Consider the following 23677-nt stretch of genomic DNA (forward strand, 5'->3'; position numbering starts at 1 on the left):
CGCGTTACAGGTATTTATATTCTGCCTAAGTAAAACATATTTCAGAGAGCTTTTTGTTGTACTTGCTCAATGTGTGAGCTACTTGTTGATGTGTTGGTGTGTTCAGTGATTTTGTCTTCTGGACTGAGATTTCCAATACAGACTCCCTCCCTCTATGAATTGTAAAGGATGTATTGATTTGGCAGTTCAAACTAAGACATAATCCCCTGGTGAAGAAAGTAGCTTTTTCAGTCTCTGCTGGAAGAACAGCCATGGCCTGTAAAGGGCAGTGCTACAACTAAACCTGATGAGGGTCAACAATCAATGTATGGATATACTTATTTGAGATGGATGGTCTATTGACTTCCTCCCATGAACAAACAGTATCGACTGAAAGCCAATGCTGAGGCAGTTGAAATAAACAGTATGATGAATGACGGGGTGAGAAGGATGGATGGAGATGAATTATCATTCAAGAAAACCGATTGAGAGATAGACTGATGCTGCACAGTTGTTTCATCGTTTAAAAAGCAAATGACTAATGACTCAGCTGACATGTTTTTATTCATTGTGTAGTTGTTCACAGTCAGTCACTATTAGTATTTTTTTTATTTATCTCCATGATAAGCAGACAGCAACATCTTTTACATTAAACACTTCTTACATGCCAAATACAAAATGTAAGCGAAGTGGGTGAATATGAAATTATATTACTTTGAACAAATACAAGTACAGTCAGTCAGTCCAACTTGTGTAAATTGGCCAACTATTTAGTCCATTTAGACAAATGATGGCCTTTTTCGGAAACCAGACACTCTCCATAGGATTGTTACCACAAACAGGATAAGCAATAACAGCTGGTTTCAACAGCATGGGAGCCTTGTGAGCATGGCGATATGAATTGCCCTGGCAATTTGTTAATGTTGGTTCATGCATCGTGAAACATGTCGGCAGTTTTGTAAGACAGAGAAACACTTATACTGCTGGAAAGAGCAATGCAGTTTGTGCAAAATGACTAATATAGATTGATGAAATTTCTTAGTTCTCTGGCTTCTCTATATCTTGATCAACAAAATATATAAGGCATAGCTAAGATTTTATAGGTGCTCATTCTGATTTTAGTACAGGAAATGTATACAAAAGCTGAGAAAACATGCCAGGAAAGCGTCTGGATGGGAAGCAGACAACAGTGAAGACTCTTTTTCTTTCAAAGAAATGTCAAAGTAGTTTACCAAATCTTTTAACGTTCTCCCAAGTAGAGCTTGGCCATAAAATGAATGAACATTTCTTAGTTCCAGCTGTTCATTGTGGGGATTTGCTGCGGTCTTATGTAATAATAACTCAATATTTTGAGGGTTTTGAAATGTTAGACATAACAAGCAATTAGAAGATGTCACTTACAGAAATTGTAATGAGCTTTTTTCACTAGTTTTGACATTTGACATTTTACAGACCCAATGATTAGTAATTAGTATGGCTAATCACACGCATTAAATCAAAGAACGCTTGCAATGACTGACTGCGAGCAAAACCATACAAATAGTTTTTTTTCTTCTAGATCAAATGCAGGTATTATTTGACTGGAGAAGTTGATACTACTTGGTACTGGGTTATTTCGGTCAATACCTTAAAAAGGTATCAAGTGCCGATAGCCAGCTCTAGTTACCCTATTGTTTTTATTCTTATGTTCTAATTTTTGGGCAAACTCTGGCACAAGAATTTCCTTCGGGATTAACAAAGTTGTATCTCTCTAGTTGCAGCCTAGGTCAAGTGCTTTGAATGTCCTGGTGTTAAGTGTATTGTGCAATATCTCTAGGTAGGCCAAACTAAACCAACGTCATAGTAGAAAGCACTGACATCAGAGCAGAAGCCAACATAAACACAACCACCACTTCTGACCTTATCCTGTCGCACATGTCAACCAATACCTTTCCAAATGTCCAAAACACTTAGTGCCTGACCCTAAAGTTTATGCTACAGAAAAAGAATGGCTGACCTGGAAGAAAAACAAGGTGTAAGAGTATCCGTGTAGTTTAAAGAGGGTATGAATGGTTTAAATCCACTGCTGGTCCTGGAAACAAACACTCCAGCTAATCCTGATTTAACCACACATCATGGTGATGACTTTAACTACACAGATTCTGTGTCAACCAGCAACTGAGTGGGCATAACTTTAATATTATGTTGAATATCTGCTTTAAAATGAAGCCAACCAACCAAGCATTTGACTTGATTTTGATCAGTGTCTGTACAACTTCAAAACTCTTCAGGTGTGAATGAGCAGAAGCTTTTAAGAGAGAAGACACACCAGCCCGATAATCGGGCGTCGGGCCGTCTGGCGAGGTCCGTGACTCGAGTCTGTTCCGTGTGTCCCGTGCCGTCGGCCGTCCGAGGAGCCGTCGGCCTTCATTTGGGCCGACCCGACATGTTCAGTCGGGGACAGGGCAGTCGGGACTCACCCGGAAATGGGGAGCGGATGAGCCGCTCAAAATCTGACGAAAATCTTTTAAACTGACCTTTGTCAATTTGAAATGAAGACAGATTCAGAAACTGCATGGCTTATTTCTCGCTTAAAATGTTTTCAGAAACACGTTTCGGTGAACTATTTTAGTACAATATGAGATTGTATTCTGAACAAGCCGCCATGACAGTCTGTCTGTGAATTTCCGGAGAAAAAAGAACCACGTGACGCGTTCATCCAATCAGCTGCCGGTCTTCATTTTCTGGTAAATAATCAGACTGTTAATGGAAACAATACAGAGCAACGCCGCCTGCTGCTATGGAGACGTATTACGTTTCGCGCACGCGCAGAGCGTACGCTCAAGTCGGCGTTGCCTCAGTGTGTTCTGAGGCATTTTTTTGGACCTCGGGACCCGACTGATCAGTCCGACTGGCTTTTCTGCCGACGGTCGGCCCGTCTGGCTGGTGTGTCAGGGCCTTAAAACCTTTCGTCAGTTAACAGTAATGTCATTTCAGTGATCATATCAAAATCAAATATCAAAATTGTGATTTATTAAAAACTCAAAAAGGACTCCATCAATAGAAAGCAATTAGAAGTTATTGGTTTTTAATGAAATAACTCACTTTTCTTGTATCTAGAGAGACCAAAACTGCTAAAGCTTTAAGAACTAGGGCGCATAAATAAAAGGCGACTGAATGACTGTCCTCCTGATTCTAAAATCGAGTCCATACCCGATTCCAAAATCCCTAAATCAGCGAAGTCTTCTTTTTAAATGACCTCAATTCTTTAGGTTCTAGTAAAGTTCTTTCTAAAGTATTTTAAATTTACCATTTTAAATAACAAATGTACTTTCCCACTTTAAAACCACCTATGGAGAATTGTGCTCTGAGAAGAAGAGAAAAGGCCACCTCTCCAAAGAAAGCCTTTCGATTTATTCTTTTGTCAGTCTCATCTACCTTTTGTTATGGACAAAGAGAAAGTACCTTGTGGTGCTCCCCCCACAGAGCACAGCACACTCACAATCCCCTGAACTATACAATCCTATACACATGCTAACACTGAGCAGCACAAATGCTTATCAGGGCACAGACACACAGTTCTTACATTTGTGGAGCCAGAAATCCCAACAATCAATCAAACCAAGTGCTCCAATTAAATATTCGAAACAACCAGATGCCTCTGTAGACATTAACAGACTACTTTATGCAAACAACCTAACAGAATGTCGAGGGCACACATTTTTAGCATGGGATTCCTCAGTTTGTATCCACCACCCCCAGTCCTGGTCTATCCTCTAGTATTGAGTATTTCATTTAGATTTAAATGTCTTCAAATGACATGTTTTAGTCCTGGGAAAGAAAAACTGTCCATGAAAAACTGAGAAATAAGAGTGAATGATCATTCTTGTGTGAAAGATTTTCCAAAACGAATGACAGCTCAAATCGACCCCACAGCAAATCAAATTACAGGCATATTATTGTTTCCTCTCTCAGAAGGTTTCCTGAATGAATGCCCTGTTATATAGGCAACGAGATTAGCTGGAAGAAATGTGTTGTGCTTTTGGTGGCTCCAAGGGAACACAGATGAGGGTCAAGGGATTTAATGACCAAATGTAAATTGCTTTTTAGCATTTATTAAAACTTTATTAAAAAATAGGGGGCAAAATTTCACATTGTGCAAGAATTGCATGATTATGATACTGTTCAAAGATTGGGTACAGTTAGACAATTATACAATTGCAATGTCCTCCAAAATGTAGTTGAGATTCTGCATTTAAGGGACAAAGGGTTGAACATAATCTTAGCCTCAAGCATAGAGTATGCCGTGACATGTTAATAAATCAAAAAGCAACGCCACTGTAAGTAACTTAAGTATTGTTTTTAACTGTGAAATGACTGAAAGGTTACTAAGCACTTTATTCTGAATGTATGGTATATTTTTTTAAATACTTGTACTGTCATGACAGCGATGGTGCTGTCGGTTTACCTTGTTGTTGCATCTTCAAAAGTGCACAATAAAATGTGACACTGAATTTGAAACAGCACATTGTAATTTCTGCATCTATTATCAAAGTATTTATTAGTAATACAGTGGAAATTAGTAGAAATGTGACTATTTGGTTAGCATGTTGATTTACGGCGTGTGCCCCTAAATTTTCTGGTTGTATCCCTAAGATTTTCAGTTGGGGGGCCACTGTGCTCCTAGTAAAAAAAGTTAGTCTGGAGCCCTGTGTTGCAATGGAGGGTTTCCTGCACTCTAGCTCCATCTCGGCGGAGATTACTCGCTCAGCGGAGCTCACAGGGCCCAAGAGCCAGCGATGGATGAGGAAGCAGAAGCGAGGCAAGTAAGTGGGAATCCAGGCTAGGCCAAGAGTGGCTCTGCATAAACCTGCTGTACCCAGCATCTTACTCGCCAACGCCCGCTCTCTTGTCAACAAGCAGGGCGACATGAGACTGCCGGATACCAACTACCACATGAATGGTGATAACGGAGACTTGGCTGCACAAAACCATCCCAGACTTTAGCCATGGAGCTAGCAGACCGCACACCCAACTCTGCATCACCGCCCGTGCATTCTCTCTGCTAGGCTTTTGGTCTCTGTGTGCTCCGCTGAGCGCGTAATCTCTGCCGGGAATGAGCAAGAATATCAGGGGACCCATCCATTGCAAAAGTCTTGTAAACGCAGAATCTCAGATTGGGTGTGTGGCCGCTGCGTCTGTGCCGGGTAGTCTAAAGCCACGACCTTCCACTTCCATTGCCGCTGGAAATTTCGCCGTATGTCCTTCTTTTTGGCTGGATGTCCGTTACCTTACGCTTTCTTTGTGTTGGAATTTTAAACTCCAGTCAATTCATGAAGACTATGGTTAACTGCTCCTCAGAGCTCTGCAGGGTAAATCCAGACAGCTAGCTAGACTACCTGTCCAATCTAAGTTCTGTTGCACGACTTTTGAACAACTTTTGAACATACATATCTTCCACCAAAACAAGTTCCTTCCCGATGAACAATGAAGTGCAGCATTATGAATGTCTGCCAGGTAAGACTGTCTGAAAATGTGCTTTCTTAGCTCCACATTTAAATAATATCCAAAGGAAAAACAATAAACAATTGACACTGACGAGGTCGACCAACACATCTTAAGAAACACTTCTCTAGTATAACACAGCCCTTCCACTGAGGTAAATGTATACCAAAATGGGTTAGGGCCAACTCACATCTGTAAGAGAGTCTAATATATTTGTATAACCCAGTTATTCAGAGTTTTACAGGCATGCATTGTACAAAGAACTGACACCCCTCTTAGGACAAAATTCAGCATTTAATCCTGGCATTCCAAGAGGAAACAATGGGTGCAAAACAGAAACAAAATTGACAGTCAGTGGAAATATTATAGAAAAGCATGGTAGTAGTGTAGGCCTAAATGAAAGGAAAATCCCACATTATACACTGATGAGCCAATCTCCACTTACTCCATCAAGAGTCCCTCTATATTATTACTGATAATGAAGGTGTGTATAAACAGGATATCGCTGACTACCATGCAGTTCGTGTAGTGTATTCAAGCAGATCAAGCATGACGCAGCTCTGAACTGTCGTTAACCATTCTAACTAATCAGATAAGATGCAAATCCGGAGTGTTCTTGGAGAGGCTCTTCCACCTTTGAGCCACTGCCCTGTGTAACCTTTGCAGTCACTTGGGACAAAACTGACACACTCGTAAAAGGTTGTATATTTAGTAACTATATTTCACGATTATTAATGTCCAGTTTGACTTTCATACCCATGCCTAAGGATGGGTATGAAACTTCAATACTTTTTGGTACTGGCAAGAACCCAACAGTAAAGGTCTTCTTTATGTATTCTATGATCAGATAGGTCTAGATTAAAATCAAAACTTTGCTAGTTTTTTTATCATTATAATCATAGCACGAAAATTTGTGTTTGGTAGATTATTTCTCTGTGGTAACTATGCTTTTTGGCAATAAATCTTATACTGTTGGAAAGCCTGTTTAGTTCCTTTTCAAATGGTACCCCATTTGTAAGGAACATGCATTTGTGGGATGAGCAGCGGTGCTGAGTATGTGGGTTGCGCCCATGAAAAATTTGCCAAATCTTCTCTGACAATGCCAAACAGCTTATTCTGCCATTGACTTGTTTGGTGTTTGGTAGATTGGATGATTCTGCTATGGCAGTTGGATCGTAGGGTCAAAGTGTGGAGAAGACGCGGAGAACGCTATGCTGATTGCTGCACCGATAGAGTAACACCTTTTGGTGGAGGCAGTGTGATGGTGTGGGGTGGCATCTCCCTCACACTTGTCATCATTGGAGGCAATCAATGCAGAGAGATATAGAGATGAGATTCTGCAACCAGTGGCAATCCCATATCTCCACAGTCTGGGACCGAACTCTATCCTCCAAGATGACAACGCTCGCCCCCACAGGGCGGGGTTTATCAGAGACTACCTCCAGAATGTGGGAGTGGAGAGGATGGAACGGCCTGCCAGCAGTCCTGACCTCAACTCCACTGAACACTTGAGGGATCAGCTGGGGCGTGCTGTTCGTGCCAGAGTGACCAACACAACCATATTGGCTGACTTGCGACAAATGCTGGTTGAAGAATGGGATGCCATCCCACAGCAGTGTGTGACCAGGCTGGTGACCAGCATGAGGAGGAGGTGCCAGGCTGTTGTGGCTGTGTATGGTTCTTCCACACACTACTGAGGCTCCTGTTGGTTAAATGAATAAATTGTTAAATTGCCAATATGTCTTGTTTCTTCAAACTTCAATCATCCAATCCACCAAACGAGTCAATGGCAGAATAAGCTGTTTGGCATTGGCAGAGAAGATTTGGCAAATTTTTCATGGGCGCAACCCACATACTCAGCGCTGCTGCTCATCCCACAAATGCATGTTCCTTACAAATGGGGCACCATTTGAAAGGGAACTAAACAGGCTTTCCAACGGTATAAGATTTATTGCCAAAAAGCATTGTTACCACAGAGAAATAATCTACCAAACACAAATTTTCTTACTTTTTGTGCTAAGATTATTTAGACAAAGTTCCTCTATGGCTGCATAGCTGCACTAGCCTCTTTGGGTTGAAAGGTATAAGCAAGTATTCAGACCAAAAACATTGGTGGGAGCTTGTTGGTACCTATGAGACATAAAATACAATCAAGAAAGTCCAGTGGCAGTAATAGATTAATGTGTTTAAAGGCTTCTCAGACTTATAAACACTGCACTATTTTTGTAATACTCACAGGCAGGATTTTACAAAGCTGGAAACTATTTTATGAGCACCTTGCTGGATGATGTCATGTTGCGTTGCCAGGTTCAACTTTGCTGATTTTCCGGTTGTGCAGAAAAACGCTGAACCTAGCTCAACTTTTTCTGAAGCACAATAAGCCACTCAACCAATCAGAACATGCAAGCACACCACCTGTTTACCTCGTAATCTTTTTAACGAAAGATAAAAGTGTGTCTCTCTGTGCCTTTGCATTGCACTCATCGTCTGATTGGTACCTGAAGCAACACACCCCCACCAACCCAGCCACTTGCATTTTTTTATTTATTTATTTAAATGCAGGGCTATTTTCGGTCTCAACGTCCGCCATGTCTGTTGAACCTCATGTTGAACCCTGACCACATTCAACATCCCAGCTGGGTTTGGTCAGGTGTGGTCTGTTGTACTGTGACCACACCCAGCTGTGATGTAGCATGGTACTACAGTGCCACGCTACATCACTGCTCCACAGGGTGAAGAAAAGTCATGTTGGCAGGGAAGGCCAGATATATATCTCAAGAGTTTCAGTACCATTTTGGGATCGGTACTGAAACTCAAGTACTGTATCAGCAGTAGTATCAAAGCTTTTTTTAATGATACTCAACCCTATTAGAGAAAAAAGCAGGACTGAAAGAATGTTCATACAAAACATTTTACTGATAAATCATTTAGGCTGTAAAATGTAAGAAATTGGTGAAAGATGCATCCCAATTTCACAGAGCAAAAGGTAACACAATCCTCAAATGTTGTTTTGTCCGACAAACAAAACCAATGTCCAAAAGTCTTCAAAGTACAACGATATTAACCAGAGAAAATCAGCCAATCCTCAAATTTGAGAAGCTGAAACCACTGAATAGTCACTCACTACAATGTTGTTTTCTATTGATCATTTCAGCACTACAAGAAGACCATCAGGTTACTATTGAGCATCTTTTTTTAACATGTCTTAGACAAAAAGCAGCATTTGAAGTCCACAAGCTGAACTTGCTCATGCTATGAAAGACACATCCATTGCACTAAAAGCCTGAAAGCTAAGTTGCCAAACTTGCTCTGTAAAAACTGGCCGCAATCACAGAGAGATGAGGAGGTTCCAAGGTCTGCAAACCGCTACTGAAGCGTAACTCAGTAATGGCCCTGGCACACTCTCTGAGGCGCAGCTCGGTATCTTCGGGCAGCCTGCCATCTTTGCCAATCATAGTGAGTGGAGGTGGCTGGCCCCTCCAGAGAGGAACTTCCTTCCGACTCCATTCATGCCAGTGAGGCCACCTGCTGTGCCGGTCAATGGCTGGAGTGAAGCTGGGAGAGAGAAAGGGCCATCTTCAAGCTATAAAATAGAATTGCTCTTCTTGTTCTGTGTCCACATTGTGACTGAGGATATCTGGAATCTAGGTTTGTTCAGTTTGCTAACATGTGACTGTTTGGAAGCTTCAAATCAGCAAACTGTGATGATACTGTAGAGTCTCATTCGTGCCATTAGGACACTTCAGGAGTATGCGAGGATCCTTCATGACTGCAGTTAAACTCAAGTCTCCTGAACCCCAGCCAGCACCACCTGTTAGCGCTCCTCATTCCTCTGCCAACAGCCCTCTCCTTTCCAGCTGTGTGTTTGTGTGTGTGTGTGTGTGTGTGTGTGTGTGTGTGTGTGTGTGAGTGAGAGAGAGAGAGAGACACACACGGCTGTCCAGCCAACTGGGTCTGTACTAACAGAGGGATTACCGTGGAGGAGGATTACTGTGGCACCGGAGTATATAAGCACCCATAACACACACATGACACATGCACAATCAGGGACAGTGACGATATGAACACACACACACACACACACACACACACACACACCAGTTACATTACAACAGCATTCCTGTAAATTATATCTTCTTACACACATGAATTTGGAATTTTGTGGTGTGTGTGTAAATCAAAAGTACAGTTGCACCACCACAATAAAAGCATGCAAGAACAGACTTGGAAAGTACTGCAAAAGGCTTAAATTACAGAGGATTTGACATTTTGGAAGGTCTGTTGTAACACAGCATAGTCTTGCAATAAAGGCCTATAACAGCTGAGGCCTACAGCAGCTGATTGTGTGAAAGTAAATAGAGATTGGGCGAGGCAGAACGAATGGAGTAAGTGGTTACAATTTGTTATGTGAAAGAAACTCTACAACACAATTGAAATGAGGCTATACAAGTTACAAAAAAGATATATGAATTGTTATTATGTTTATTTCATGGCTAAAACGGTCCAAATGCAGCAATTTAGCATTGTCCAGGACGGGTTGGGAGTCTTTTCTCATTGTTTTCTTCTCCCATCGAATGGTAGAAGCAAATAATCCGAAAGAGTCCTGGTTCAGGATTAACAATGAAACAGACTTTTATGACAATGTAACACACCGAGAAAACTCTCCTGATCTCTTTTCCCAACTTTCTCCCAAGTGTCTCAGGCCCTGCTCACTCACTAACTTCCAAGACAAAATGCGACTTTTTTGACGGGCACTTCTTACCTTAAAAGCGCCCTTTGCAGTGTTGTACTTCGGCTACATGCGTCCTGTGATCTTTTTCTCCCTCCACGTTTTTATTTCACGTCGACGATGTAAAGAAGTGGAAACAGCCGAGAGAAGCAGTCTCTAACGTTGAATCTCAGTCTTCCGTCTGTCCCATACCGATTAACTACTTCACCAACCCAAAGTCCTCCGCCGGGATCCTTGATATTCCTTTCAAACGAGAACACACCGCCCGTTGACAAAGGCAGCGTAATATGGCGGAGTAAGAGCCAAAGAAAACAGTTAAAAATCCAGAAATCACCGCCTGCTGATGGGTCAGTGTTGCCCTGAAAGACACACAACAATAGCTGGGACTAGTGCCGACGAGGCCAAAGAAGCAATAATGCTGCGTTCAGGTACTCAGAATAGACGCGTACATCCAGGTTTCCCAGTTCAATTGATCCTTAAAGACTGATTAACACAAACGCTCCAAACCTTTTTGGCTTGTGATCCCTTAAAACAAAGCAATCAAAGCAATCTCTACTTGTGAACCCTGTCACCAGTTGTATATGTTTACCTGTTGACCAATTTAACCAAACTTTGCAGCAAATGGAAGATAGAAGTAGGCCTGTGTAATCTTGGTCAACTGATCAATTCAGCTCTAGTAGGCTATACATTACTTTGTGCATGGATACTTTGAAATGCAGTGGCATAGAACATAAGAACATAAAACATAAAAAAGAACATAAGTACTACGCTTTGTAATTGATGTTTCTTTTTATTATTTGTCTAAAATAATTCAGTTATACTTCACCAATGTCATCTCTAGCACTTAGGTTACTAAGAAAATTCAGGCTTCTTATTTTATAGGTTCATGGCGGCAAGTGGTATTATTTCCGATAACACTTTAACGTCACATCATCTCCTATTGAATTGTTTCCCCTTGTGCCCAATATGGCCGACTTCACTGGCTCAGAATGAGGACAAAGTCCACCATCTGGCTCAGTACCAAATAGATAAACTGTTCTTAATATTACACTCAAATCATGTAAAAATGTTTTTTTTTTTTTTTTTAAATATTATAATATTAGACATAAATAGCGACGTTGTATCGTGCCGTTTAACCTTTGAACCTTACTCGCAACGTGCATCTTTGTCATCTGGCGCCCTCTAGGTTGTATAAAAGGATGAATGGGACTAGGCTTCATATTTACTTATACCTCTATTAAATTAATATAGTCTTGCAGTTTACACATAGTGTATGCTGGCCTATTTAACTTTCTGTCAGTCCCAAGTCCAACACATTCCCAAGGGGAAATAGAGTGGGCCTGGGCATATATTATTGCTATGGACAGTTATATGATAATACAAATACAAAAACTAAGGGGTGTAGGATTTTGAGAGGGGGAGGGTCATGTTTAGATTGCATCTTTGTATGAGCAAAAATCATGACATCAATACTACAGCTCTGCAGGTTTTATATGTATGAGACATTGGCTGAGATTTAGTTTGAAGTGATTTGCTGACCTCTACTGACTTTGACTGCATTGTGCGCAGGCGGCTCTGCAAGTTTCCCCTAAGGGACGCCTCCAAAAAAGTGGCCCCTGTGGGAAACAAGATGTACTAAACACACACACACTTTCAAAATGGGCCTGTTCGAAACAGTAGATTGCTTGGCCTGTGGTATTGTGCTTGCAGCTTTCTTGACAACCATTGTACCCCAAAACTACCAGAACACCCCAAAGCAATTTAACCGTATACTGCTGACTTACTTTGTTTAATAGTTAATAGTTTTACTATAGAAAAAAATCGTTTTGAGTAGCACTGCCAATACCAACATTCCCAGTTAGTCTATATCCTCGACGTTCCACTTCCAGGATTGCTCCGGTGCCGCAGGAAATTACTCCGGATGCATGTCTTTTCGTCGAGATCCACTTCCTTCCGCTTTCTTTGTGGTGGAATTTTAAACTCCGGTAGATTTATGAGGACTATGGTTAACTGCTCCTCAGATCTCTGCATGGTAACTCCAGACAGCTAGCTAGACTATCTGTCCAATCTGAGTTTTCTGTAGTACGACAAAAACAACTTTTGAACGAACACATTCCACCTTCCCAAGGCTATTTTGCAGCGGCTCTGTGCGGAGCTTAGCACCGCCCATGACGATTGTGATTGGTTTAAAGAAATGCCAATAAACAAGGGGAACGTTTTTCTCCCATCCCGGAATGCTATGTGGACTAGCCAGACCCTCCTCCGCAGCGCTGTGAAAGAAGGTCTAGCAATGCGAGACTAGAGAAAGGGTGAAAAGTAAAGCAAGACATTGTTTGCTTGAGCTCCCCAAATCATATTATTATATTTAACATTTCAGTTAATCTAGTCACAATTGTCATTTTAGTCAAACTGATTCCACATAAGATTTTACCTGATATATCTTATCATTATCTGATGAAAAACACAGGTGCCTACCGACAACATAATCTTCACTTTACCTGTTCAACTGACTTTAACCGTTTAGATATCAGACAGGCAACTGTCCTGCTGTGATTACAGACATGTGAAGTATTCACAGACATCCCCCCCTCCCCCTTAAAGGCTATACTGTATTTATTGAGCAACCAGAAACCCAAACGGTGAAATACTTAAGAGGTATTAATTACTCTTAAGAGGTATTAATTTCCAAAGGCGTAATTGGACAAACTCACTCACTCACAGGCTGATAAAACATCTAACTGGTGGGATAATTAGGTTATTTAAGATCCTTTGAGGGGTGGTAGCGAGCAGTGTGAGCGAGTGGAGTCATAACCTATATCAGTGGTTCCCAACCTGAGTGTTTAGACCTCTCCAAGGGGTCACAAAATAAATCTGAGGGGTCACAAGATTTAAAATGCCTCAATGAAAAAAAAATCAAACAAAGACATGAAGTGAAATACAATACATGTTGCTATATGCATTTTCTTGATATATGCATTTAGTATGTCATAATTAGCCCCCTCGTCGTTCTCAATGGCAAAACACTGCTACAACACACACAAGTTCACCATAATCTACAAAAGAACTACTTCCATGTCCCTATTCTGCAGGTATTCCACACAAAGTTGGAAGTGCGCCCTTGTTTAGAAGAAGTCTCCCGGCTAATCATGCCTTGTACTGACTGAAGTTAGAGAAACAGGTAGCTAGACCTAGCTACTGCGCATGTGCGAATCCCAACAAAGATGGTACAGAAGTAGTAGGATGTCTCACTCTGTAGCTAAAATAGAGACCTGAACACACAGGGTGAAAAGAGGAGCTGCAGCAATGTGCAGTACAACAAAAATATGGTGTTTTTTGAAAATTAAACCATGTAAATTGGTACAACCTCAAAATACAATTACAATTATGAACCTGAAAATGAGCATAATATGGGCACTTTAAATAAAACACTCTGAAATCACAACTTGGCATCCAATCTGCACCATGGCAACCTGCTTCATTTTCATGGATCACACCCAAAAAGGCCCTTATGAACCTATGCTAAATCCACATAAAGCAATGAAATACAAACAGAATTTAGCCCAAGTTCCCTATGCTAGGTAAAGTTTTCTACAAACAAACTCTTTTCCTAGAATAATTTGAAAGATAATAAAATAACAGTGGATTCTACACATATGCTAATGAGATCTTGATCTCAATTACATGACCTGATAAAGGTTATAATAATAAAAAAAAGTTTAAATATTTGTAAAGAAATTCCAATCTAAACATCACGTTGTGAGTGAAGAGAAGCAGAAAGCTGAGAAAACACAACAGTCTTTTGGCTATGGTCGTTAACCTCACGACGACCAAATGTGACAGTACTGTATACTGACTCATCTGTTCCCTCTGTGTGCACCGGTGTTGATGAATGAACCTCGCTCGTTTCTTTTCTTGTCCTCGTGATGGCGCCGTTTGCTTAGGCTACTGAGCTGCATCTCTACCTGCTCTAACAGGCCTAACGTGTGTAGTCTGCTCCAGTTATACATATGGGGTTTAAGTTCTACTCTTCATAGGAATTACGCCCCGCGAAGAAGAAGTTGTGGATAGGCCCACTGTGGCAGTGACAGGCACTGTTCGTCATATTGCGTCAGAGTAAAGAAAACGCTGACGTGAATCTCTCGCCTCTTTGCCAAACTCTTCAATTGGTTGTTGAGCTATAGGTCTGATTCAGTGTTGTACATAGCTAAATGAAAAGGTGCGGTGGCCTAGAGTTGGTGATTAAAACGAGGCCCCATACAGGACTACCAAATTAGATTTTTACATAGGCGTCCACCCTCCGAATGAAAAGTCTCATAACTTGCATTCCACACACTCTGTAAGCCAACAATTCTATGAATATTAGTATCAAGCTTATATTATACGATTTTATTTGACTGTATTATTAGCAAATAATAAGTAGCATATTAAAGAGCAGCCGCAAGCATAAAAATGTTCGACTTATTGCCAGAAATGTGCCAAATGAGGCTTCATTAGGGTGGAAAGAATTAGGCCCGAATGCTTCTTGGTTAATTAGCACATATATATAACAGTATAGCTACAAGCCTTTTCTCGAGTTTTTTTTTTCGTTTTAACGTATCAATCAGCGCATTATGATGATAGAGACAATTTCAGAACAATGTTGGGAAAATGAGTGAATCGTTTTTAAAGCCACGTAGGCTGACAGCTCTCTGAACCGGCATCCTGCGTCACCAGCTTCAAATCAGATTATGTGCCTCTGTATTTCAACAATCTAATGGATAGGCCGATGCCTTCGTGCTGTCATTGCACGGCCATTAAAATACCCTCTCAGTATCCAGTGATCAATTATTATAAATGATTAGAAAAAGTAACTGTAGCCTAAATAGCCTACAGAAAGCCGTAATTCGAGACGATTGGTTTCAGCACTGGACAGCTCCTGACTCCTCAGAGGCCTTGAACTTGGTCAGCGGAAGTCTGACCACCCTTTCATCAGAACCATCAAGTCACACGAAACAACCAACACCACCAACAACAACGATGATCATTTCCCAGCTCTTTCATAATCATAAAAGCCTAATTGGACTTGATGACGGTGGGAAATAACCCGTCGCGGTCGAGGGACACATTGATTTGTATTGGCCGTCACGTCGTCCTGTGCAAAGTTCATGTGTTGTATGCATTCGCACGCACGCACGCACGCACGCACTCACTCACGCACGCACGCACGCACACGCACACACACACACACACACACACACACACACACACACACACACACACACACACACACACACACACACACACATTTCTGTTTTTCTTTTCTTTTCAAAAGGAAGAAAGTTTGAGAGTAAACTTTCATTTTAGGAGGGAGGTGGTGGTGGTGGTGGTGGTGGTGGTGGGGGGAGGGGGGTGGTGGCGGATGCATCGATGAGGAAGGAAGTGTACTTTTATATTCCGGGAGGCAAAATTGATGACGTCTATAGCATCCTTAATGTGACATATTGGATGGAGGAGGGGGGGGGGGGGGGCAAGGCTTACGATACATGGATAAAAATCCAAGACAATCACAGCACAGGACAAAAGTTTAGAGCAACGCTATGCAGACGAACATACAGCGCACTTTCTCTCCGAGTTTGCCTGTGCGACTGGTTGAGTCCTATTAATTGTACCTCAAAGTGAGATAGCCTGTACGGAGGGGAACATAAGGAGACGACGGAGGCGCTTCAGCCAGGAAATAAGTGCCGTGAGAAAGAAACCGTCTTTCTCTCTCTCACACACACACACACACACACACTACCACAGCCGCGCCCGGATCACATCCTACAGCACAGCGTTCTCCCTGCTTTCCTGCTATAGGTATGTGCTTTATCTGTGGATTGTCTTAAATCTCGGAGAAATTCATTGATGGAGAGCAAGATAAAGTAATGGAAATTATTCTTTTTTAACTGCATGGGGATCTGCTGTGTGTTGTTTTTTTTTTTTTTTTTTTTAAATAACTTCGGCACTGAATGCAAAGGGTTCGGTGTCAATTCCACAGTTAAACTTTTACGAAATGGGATTAAGAAAACAGAGCTTTGGTTTGAGCAAACGCTGTGTTTATATTAAACAGGCTTATGTTCGGTCCAGCTTTGTAGCTTGTGATAAGAGAAGTAGCACAGCATATGAATTCGACAGAACAAAGAGCGAGCATGTTGTTTCTATAGGAGTGACTAACCTGTTAAATGTTACGTCTGTTTTTTTTTGTTTTTTTTTTCTAACAGCATGGCCAGTTCGAGTAAAGCGACTTTAATCTTGCTCGTCTACGGAATCTTAATGCACTACAGCGTCTTCTGCACACCTATCGGACTAAGTTACCCTAAAATTAGGTAGGTGTAATTGTTTATGAGTCTTTATAACCTGATTATAGTATTTTAACACCATTTTTGTTCAATGATGGCATTCCATTGGGATTAATGATCATATCCTATTTAAGGAGGTGGGCACTTTTTTCTAACAGGTAAGTGTGCGTAATTGCGCACAAACTATGCCCGCAATTTAAAATCACAGAATTGAGAGGAATGACAAAAGGAAATACAGTTATTTTACCATACGCACATGTAAATCTTGTGTGGAAAATGACAATGGAAATTGCATAGAGGTATCTGTCCGGTGGGACGGTTCACAGAACTCCCCTTATTAAAAATGAGAGTGCAGTCAATGCAACTGATAGCCCTTGGGATGACGGTGGGCTGGCCTCACCAAGGAGAGGCGAGGCAAAACGAATCAGCGAGCTCTATCCATATAAGATTTATTCTTGTTTTTCTGTGAAAAGCATATCCATAATTTGGGCGTGGTTCTTATTGATTCTACTATTTTACAATTGCGGCATTCTTTTAATAAAATGTTGGTTCCACGCCTACACTAAATGTGATCACTTTCACACCCATTGTTTCGATTCTTCAATAATTAATGAGGATGTAGCCTGTGTTGAGAGCTGCAGCACCAAGTTGGAATTACAGATTTTCCCGATGAAAAAAATATCTATTCAAAGAAAGAAAAAATAAAGCTACTAACATTTTAAGCCATTATTTATTTTTTGGTTTACATTTTAAATAATTCGTTTTCTGGTTTTATTTTAAAACATCTGACATTAAAACATAATGCATTTTTTCTTCGTTTTCTTCTCTTATCTCTAATGCATTTAAACTCCCAGTGATTTTAGAAACGGATGCAAGCATTTTGGCATTCTTTCACTGTTGCATCCCACTTGTGCACTGATCAAATTTGTGATTAATGCTCTCCTTTTTGCAGACTTGAAAACGACGCCTTCGATGAGGACGGGAATTCATTATCCGACATGGGTTTTGATAGCGATCAGATTGCTATACGAAGCCCACCATCCTTAAACGACGACGCGTACACTCTATACTACCCTCCAGAGAAGAGGTAAATTTGCTTTCAGATCGCAGCTTAAGCTTGAGCTGGATTCCATTTTAATGACTTTTTTGCTGTTTGCGATACTGTTTGCTTGCTTTGTTTCCCCCAGAGTTTCTCATGTTATTTGTTCAGTGTTATTTTCATACCGAGTAGCCTAAAATGTTGGATCCCAATACTGTAAATAATAGCTAATAAAAAGCTCGGCAGATACGGAAGGATAGCCTGTGTGTGAACCGGCTATGAGGCTCCGATCTGATTGCACCTGATGTGATATTGAACCTGCGGTTGGGTAGGGACATTTTAGGCTACTTTTGATCATTTTGTGTGCGCTTTTTAGTTACTGATGATGTATGTGTTTTGGCGTTTTATCATCTCAGAACAGAAAGGCATGCTGAGGAAGAATTAGATAGAGCCTTGAGGGAGATCCTGGGTCAGTTAACAGCGAGACATTATCTGCATTCTCTGATGACAATTCGTGCAGGGTAAGGGCATTTCTTATAAGCGTTCACCTGCAGTCATCATTTTTTTATGTTCCTCCGCTGCACAAGTCCAGGCTGCTGCATCACTGTCTACCGTTTTATGTGCTGTTTTCATTTGTTATTTTTTTTAATCTCTCTATTAAAAACGTCTAGACATTTTCTTTTTGTTTCTGTTTTTGTTGTGGCGTGGCACCGCACTGCGTTCATGATTAGTATCCTCCCTTAGGACTGAGGGTCAGTTTTCTGAGACTAAAATACCCTTCGATTTATATGTAATTAATAATCTATACATTGATTTTGTTTTCCCAAGCTCTGATGAAAAAAAGCATGTCAGAATATGCAATTGGCTGCAAATTAATAATGTATGGCTTTTCTAAAACGCTTAAAATCACTGTTTCTTTTACACTATCTTGCTTGCCGCCCCCTTAAAAAAAGATTAAAAAAAGAGAATTCATTAATACTGATTGTAGGCAACTTTACATAATGGCAAGATAAAGAGATTATCAAAGCTAAAATGTCAAACCAAAAAGAGCAGAAATCTATTGAGAAGTTGAAGGCTGCAGCTTTAAACTAATGCTATTTTTTTTTTTTTCAGTGAAGACAACAGCATGGAGGAAGAGTCAGAGCCCTTATCCAAAAGACATTCAGATGGGATCTTCACCGACAGCTACAGTCGCTATAGAAAGCAGATGGCCGTGCAGAAATACCTGGCAGCGGTTCTGGGAAGAAGGTACAGACAGAGAGTTAGGAACAAAGGACGCCGACTTGCCTATTTGTAGCGTTGTTATAGCGCCCAAACTGCCCTCCTGTGTATATACATCCAGTCGTTAAATCAAAGTCATTCAGATATATCTGACCAACCAGTGGATTGCGCCTGTGTTCTTTCAACATGTATTTATGTATGAAGTAAAGCCATTAAAATGAATATTTTAATAATAATATCGTTTTTTTTCTTTTTGTACAAAAGCACTTGAAACCGCACAGTTATAGCCTACTTTGTGGACCAATATTTTATTTTCATGTTAAGATGTGGAAAACAAATCAAAATGATGAAAAAAAAGAAGAAATTTGAAGAAAAAAAAAGATAATTGTGCACCTTCAATATTATGCGCTTGAAATCTTTAAAAGTCATCTACATATGCAGAAAATAAATAGATTTTAAAAAGACAATCAAAGTATTGAATGTTATACTTATTTTTGTAACCAACGTTCTATTTTTTTTAGTGTTGTTTGTTTTCCAAACAGGCCCAAAGAAGCAGTGAGCATGCTATGAGAGGCATATCCGGCTTATCCTAAATGATAGATGTTGCCCTTCCCCCCCCCCCCCCCCCTCCTTCTTCCTCCTGCTACCTTAATGGGAGTTCTGTGGGTTTGTATAGCTCGCTGCCCCTCCAGGGGAATTCAGATGGCTTTTGTTGAATAGCCTCTCATTTGACAGAAAAACTGATCGACTTACACGACCATTCATGTAACTGGTGGTAAAATCCGACCCTCTTTTAAGCAGAAATTTAATTGCAGGCTTTTGCGAGGGCATTATTGCCTTTACTAAAGATAAAAGGAAGCACTCAAGTGGCTGGTAACAGTATGCTGCAAACACTGCTTGCTCACTTGCCTCAGAGTCATTTACTGTAGGGCGATAAATTGTGCTTGATAGGACCATGTAAAGAATGTTCCATGTGTGTATTATGTACAGTATAGGAATTACACAGTGCACATATTCATCTCAATGTTGTCTGTGTTCAGTCAACAGAATTATTTGGAAGAATGTGCTTCAACAGTTGACTGTGTTTGGGCAGCACTACAAATATTCAGAATGGACCCAGAACATGTAAAGATGCAGGAAATTAAGCATTCTTGCGACAAGAGGTGGAGAGAAACGGTAGCATCTGAGTTACAGTTAGGAATATTTAACTCTTACTTCTTATTTATGGGTGCATGTGGAAACGGACACCTTGCTAATTTTGCTTAGAAACTGCATGCCATCATGCTTTTTTGGATTGTGCTATTTGGGAGGTGGGCTGTGCTCAGCCTATTTCAGCACCACTCCCCCCCCCCCCTCAGATGTGTTGGAAATGTGAACAAGGAGGGTTGGAGGTGGTGGAAACTGGTACTGCACTGACTTGTTGAATTTTTACCTCTCTTGCTGCTGTCATTGTGGATATCATAAATACACTGGACCCCTTGCCTTTGTCCTGGTAGCAGTTTTTAAAGATTATTTTGCTTCTAGATCGCCGTGCTAAATAGTTGACTTGACAGTGCTGTGGTTCATTGTTAAGACGGAGCTGATCTGTGTTAGATGTCTACCGAGGTTTGTGCAGTGAGGCTGTGATAAAGAGATGAGAAGAGTGTTGGGTGAGAGAGAGAGAGAGAGAGAAAGAGAGAGAGAGGTATGCATGGCGAGGAAGAGAGAGCAGGAGACAAAGAGATAATGTGCGTGTGTGTGTGTGTGTGTGTGTGTGAGAGAGAGAGGGAGAAAGAGAGAGAGAGTGAGAGAGAGAAAACAAAGTTACATAAGAGGCAAGTTACAGTACAGCACCCACAAGCCTGAGAGAGTTTGTCGCACCTGGATACAGAAACAAACGAGAGGCGAGAGCGCCGCTGCCTCTCCTCACCTGCCAAAGTGACATCAGGGTCAATGAGTCTGATAGAAAATATCAGATGTTGAATTCCCTTCACTTTGGTACCAGCAGTAGGATAAACAGTATGTGAGTGAAGCTGGACACTGAGTTTCCCTCTTTCCCTCTGGCATTAGAATGGAGGTGAATGAAATTTAACCCTCCAGGAAAGGGATATCCCACTGACTTTTGTTAGGGAGACATCTTATATATTTATTCAATATTATGCAAAAGCAGCTTTATGCATCCCTGCAATCCAATCAGTGCCCTGTGTTCCCCCACAGAAACTATCAATACACTCCTTCAATTTGGCTTTATCCTACAGGCTTTGTGTGTGTGTGTGTGTGTGTGTGCGTGTGTGTGTGTGTGTGTGTGTGTGTGTGTGTGTGTGTGTGTGTGTGTGTGTGCATTTAATGTTTGTGTGAAGGAGTGACTGAATGCGCATGTGGAGCTGGAAACTGTTTTTGGCTTTGGTGCCTTGCTTCAACGTGAGAAAAAAAAATGAGATAAAAAAATTCGCCACAAGTGACAGATGGCAATTTTAGTGGCCCTACAATGCTGCAGTCCATTAGCTTACATTGAAACTCCCTTTGACTCTGTTTAATTGCTCAGCTTAGTCTGCCCAAGAGTAGTAGAATTAGGCTTTTTCTTTTTAAAGCATGGCCAATGATTTATTGATTATAAAAAGAAAAAAAAAGAAGAGAATGTATATTTTGATGGAGCAGGCAATGTGTGTGTGTGCATGAGTTTCGGGTGTTCAGTGCCTGTGAGAGTTGTGAACAATGACCGGTGTTTGTTACTGTTGATTATGAGGTGTTGTTGATTATTTTGATATTGGTCAGTAATTTATTAATCAGAAAATAGCCCCAACATATTATTTACAACTATGTGCATCACTATTTAGAATAAAAGGGTTTCAGAACATGACAGAGATGTTGTTCAGATTATAGAAAATGCCTGTTGTTAATATTTCTGAAAGCTCCAAACGCCTTACTTCAATGTTTAATCTCTTATCTATCTGAAAACAATGTGTTTTAAAAGTGAACCTTAGTACAAGTGACATGGTTATACACACAGGAGTCCTTATATGGGTTTACGTTTCTCAATGTTATGAAAGTGTTGTAAGATTTGTATGAATAAATTTTTGTAAACAACATTTTCTAATAATTGTCTAATCTTTGAAATATGTCATTTTTAAGATGATACATGTGTTGTGAAACAAAGAAAGTACAGCAACGGTAGAGAACCAGTTGTAGCCTTGTTACACTTCTTGACTACAGTCTTTTGTTCGCATCAGAATAAAGCTTAAATCTACCTTTAAAAGATGAGTTTACATGATCACCAAGGGCCACATTTGAGTCTGAGCAGAGATCGTCTCCTGAAACAAATACAAACCTCAAGTCACATTACAGCCAATAAAGTGAAACATCCTCTAGCAACCACAGCAACAACTCTGCTCTTCTCCAGTGGGTTATGTAGACCTGAGGTCCTATCAAGTTAAATTATCTTTCTGTAGCCAGACAAACAGAAATGAAATGGAAAATAGGAGAGTAACTTGGTGCATTGTGCAGAAATGGTCTAAACTTTCAGCAAGAGGAATTAACACTGAATTATGAACAAAAAAGCAAAGTGAGGTATATTTGGTGTCTTTTATTGGTCAATCCTAACCACATCATGACAATTCCAGGTGGTTTTAGGATTTCATGTTACAGTTTCTAAGACGGGGAAAAAGGTTGAATACATCTAAGTAAATGCATCAGTAATTCAAACCGAAGAACCACCCAACATATCCAAGGAGCTCGTCGACATAAGCTACGACCCTGCACTGAGCAGCAGAGCTCAGAGAGCTTCTCTCCTCCAGGAACAGCACCACGTCTTTCCCCTCACTCCATCCTTGGCCTCGGAAGTGCAGCTGTGTCCCGTGGGAGAGGAGGATGGGTATGGCAAAGGAGCGTGTGTGTGTGTGTGTGTGTGTGTGTGATCTAACCCTCATCAGCCAGAACGTGTGTGTGTGTGTGTGTGTGTGTGTGTGTGATCTAACCCTCATCAGCCAGAGCGTGTGTGTGTGTGTGTGTGTGTGTGTGTGTGTGTGTGTGTGTGTGTGTGTGTGCGCACATGCACCAGAGCTCAACTAACCCAATCAGAAAAATGTTGCATGGCAACGGTCCACAAAGGGACACGGTGATGTATACGCATGTGTCAAGTGTGTTTGTATGTGTGGAAAGGGAGTGAGGTAGAGAGATTGTGAGTGTGTGTGTGTGTGTGTGTGTGTGTGTGTGTGTGTGTGTGTCTATGTGTGTATTTTGCTATGTGTGTGCTCAACAAAGGCAGACTCTGAGCAGGCTTTGTACTGGGATGGGGTTCTATGTTTGTGCATACAGATACACACTGTATGTCTATCACACTTTCACAGGTAGTGTAATAACAGCAACAGTCATTGGCACAGTCGAGCACAGGTGGTAAATATGATTAATGAAATTCAACAAAATGAATTAGCCACAAGAAACTGCCACACACACTGTGAAATACATCTTTGTTTCATCTCTGAGGACGTTGATTCATGGGAGTTGCCCTGTTGCTATGAAAAGGCTGACAGATTATTGATTGTCAGGGTTTGAGCTACCTGTGTGATATATAGGAGGACTCCATTCTTGATGTATCCATCCACCCCTCCCCCCTTCCCCCACTTTGTTTTTCTTCAGCTGTCAAGAACAAAATGAAGCTTAGTCCTCTTGACAAGCAGAGATTCTTAGATTCCTCCTGTGGCATTTTTTTGGATGACAAAAGATGCATGGAGCGAGCGAGTCAGGTGAAATGAACCAAAAATGTATTCACAAATAAATTGGATTTGATTTGATATTCACACCCGCATACGCCCACAAGTGGATATTGATACAAATGCTCCAATCTGTTTGCGCAGCAGTAGGCTTCACATGAGGGGCCATCCTGAGCCAATTTGTACATAATGTACATTAAAGCCTGAATCAATAAAAGAT

General features: G+C 41.0%; 2 protein-coding genes across 3 annotated transcripts in view; one reads left to right on the forward strand and one right to left on the reverse strand.

The window, feature by feature from the left end:
• The window catches only part of yes1 (YES proto-oncogene 1, Src family tyrosine kinase), a 29776-nt gene extending 19167 nt beyond the window's left edge, over positions 1–10609 (reverse strand). Inside the window, exon 1 of the mRNA XM_031293977.1 lies at positions 10226–10609. The gene's annotated coding sequence lies outside the window, so the exon portion shown is untranslated. The remainder of the gene's footprint in view (positions 1–10225) is intronic.
• A 5119-nt stretch (positions 10610–15728) lies between these two features.
• adcyap1b (adenylate cyclase activating polypeptide 1b) lies at positions 15729–21837 on the forward strand. Of its 2 annotated transcripts, XM_031293980.2 has the most exons (5): positions 15729–16027; positions 16432–16536; positions 17462–17596; positions 17965–18069; positions 18662–21837. In XM_031293980.2, exons 2-5 carry the CDS (start codon positions 16433–16435, stop codon positions 18843–18845), a joined length of 528 nt encoding a protein of 175 aa, XP_031149840.1. In that variant the 5' UTR covers positions 15729–16027; position 16432; the 3' UTR covers positions 18846–21837. The 2 variants fall into 2 exon arrangements, with proteins under 2 accessions (XP_031149840.1, XP_031149842.1); XM_031293982.2 differs by lacking the exon at positions 17965–18069.
• Positions 21838–23677: the final 1840 nt, after the last annotated feature.

This window comes from Sander lucioperca, chromosome 9, assembly GCF_008315115.2.
Source record: "Sander lucioperca isolate FBNREF2018 chromosome 9, SLUC_FBN_1.2, whole genome shotgun sequence".
Lineage (NCBI taxonomy): Eukaryota > Metazoa > Chordata > Actinopteri > Perciformes > Percidae > Sander > Sander lucioperca.

Bases quoted from the DNA above. Each gene is read 5' to 3' on its own strand.
- adcyap1b (XM_031293980.2), top strand. From the start codon at position 16,433: ATGGCCAGTTCGAGTAAAGCGACTTTAATCTTGCTCGTCTACGGAATC. The intron at 17,597-17,964 runs GTAAATTTGCTT...TTATCATCTCAG, and splicing joins TACTACCCTCCAGAGAAGAG to AACAGAAAGGCATGCTGAGG. The intron at 18,070-18,661 runs GTAAGGGCATTT...TTTTTTTTTCAG, and splicing joins CTGATGACAATTCGTGCAGG to TGAAGACAACAGCATGGAGG.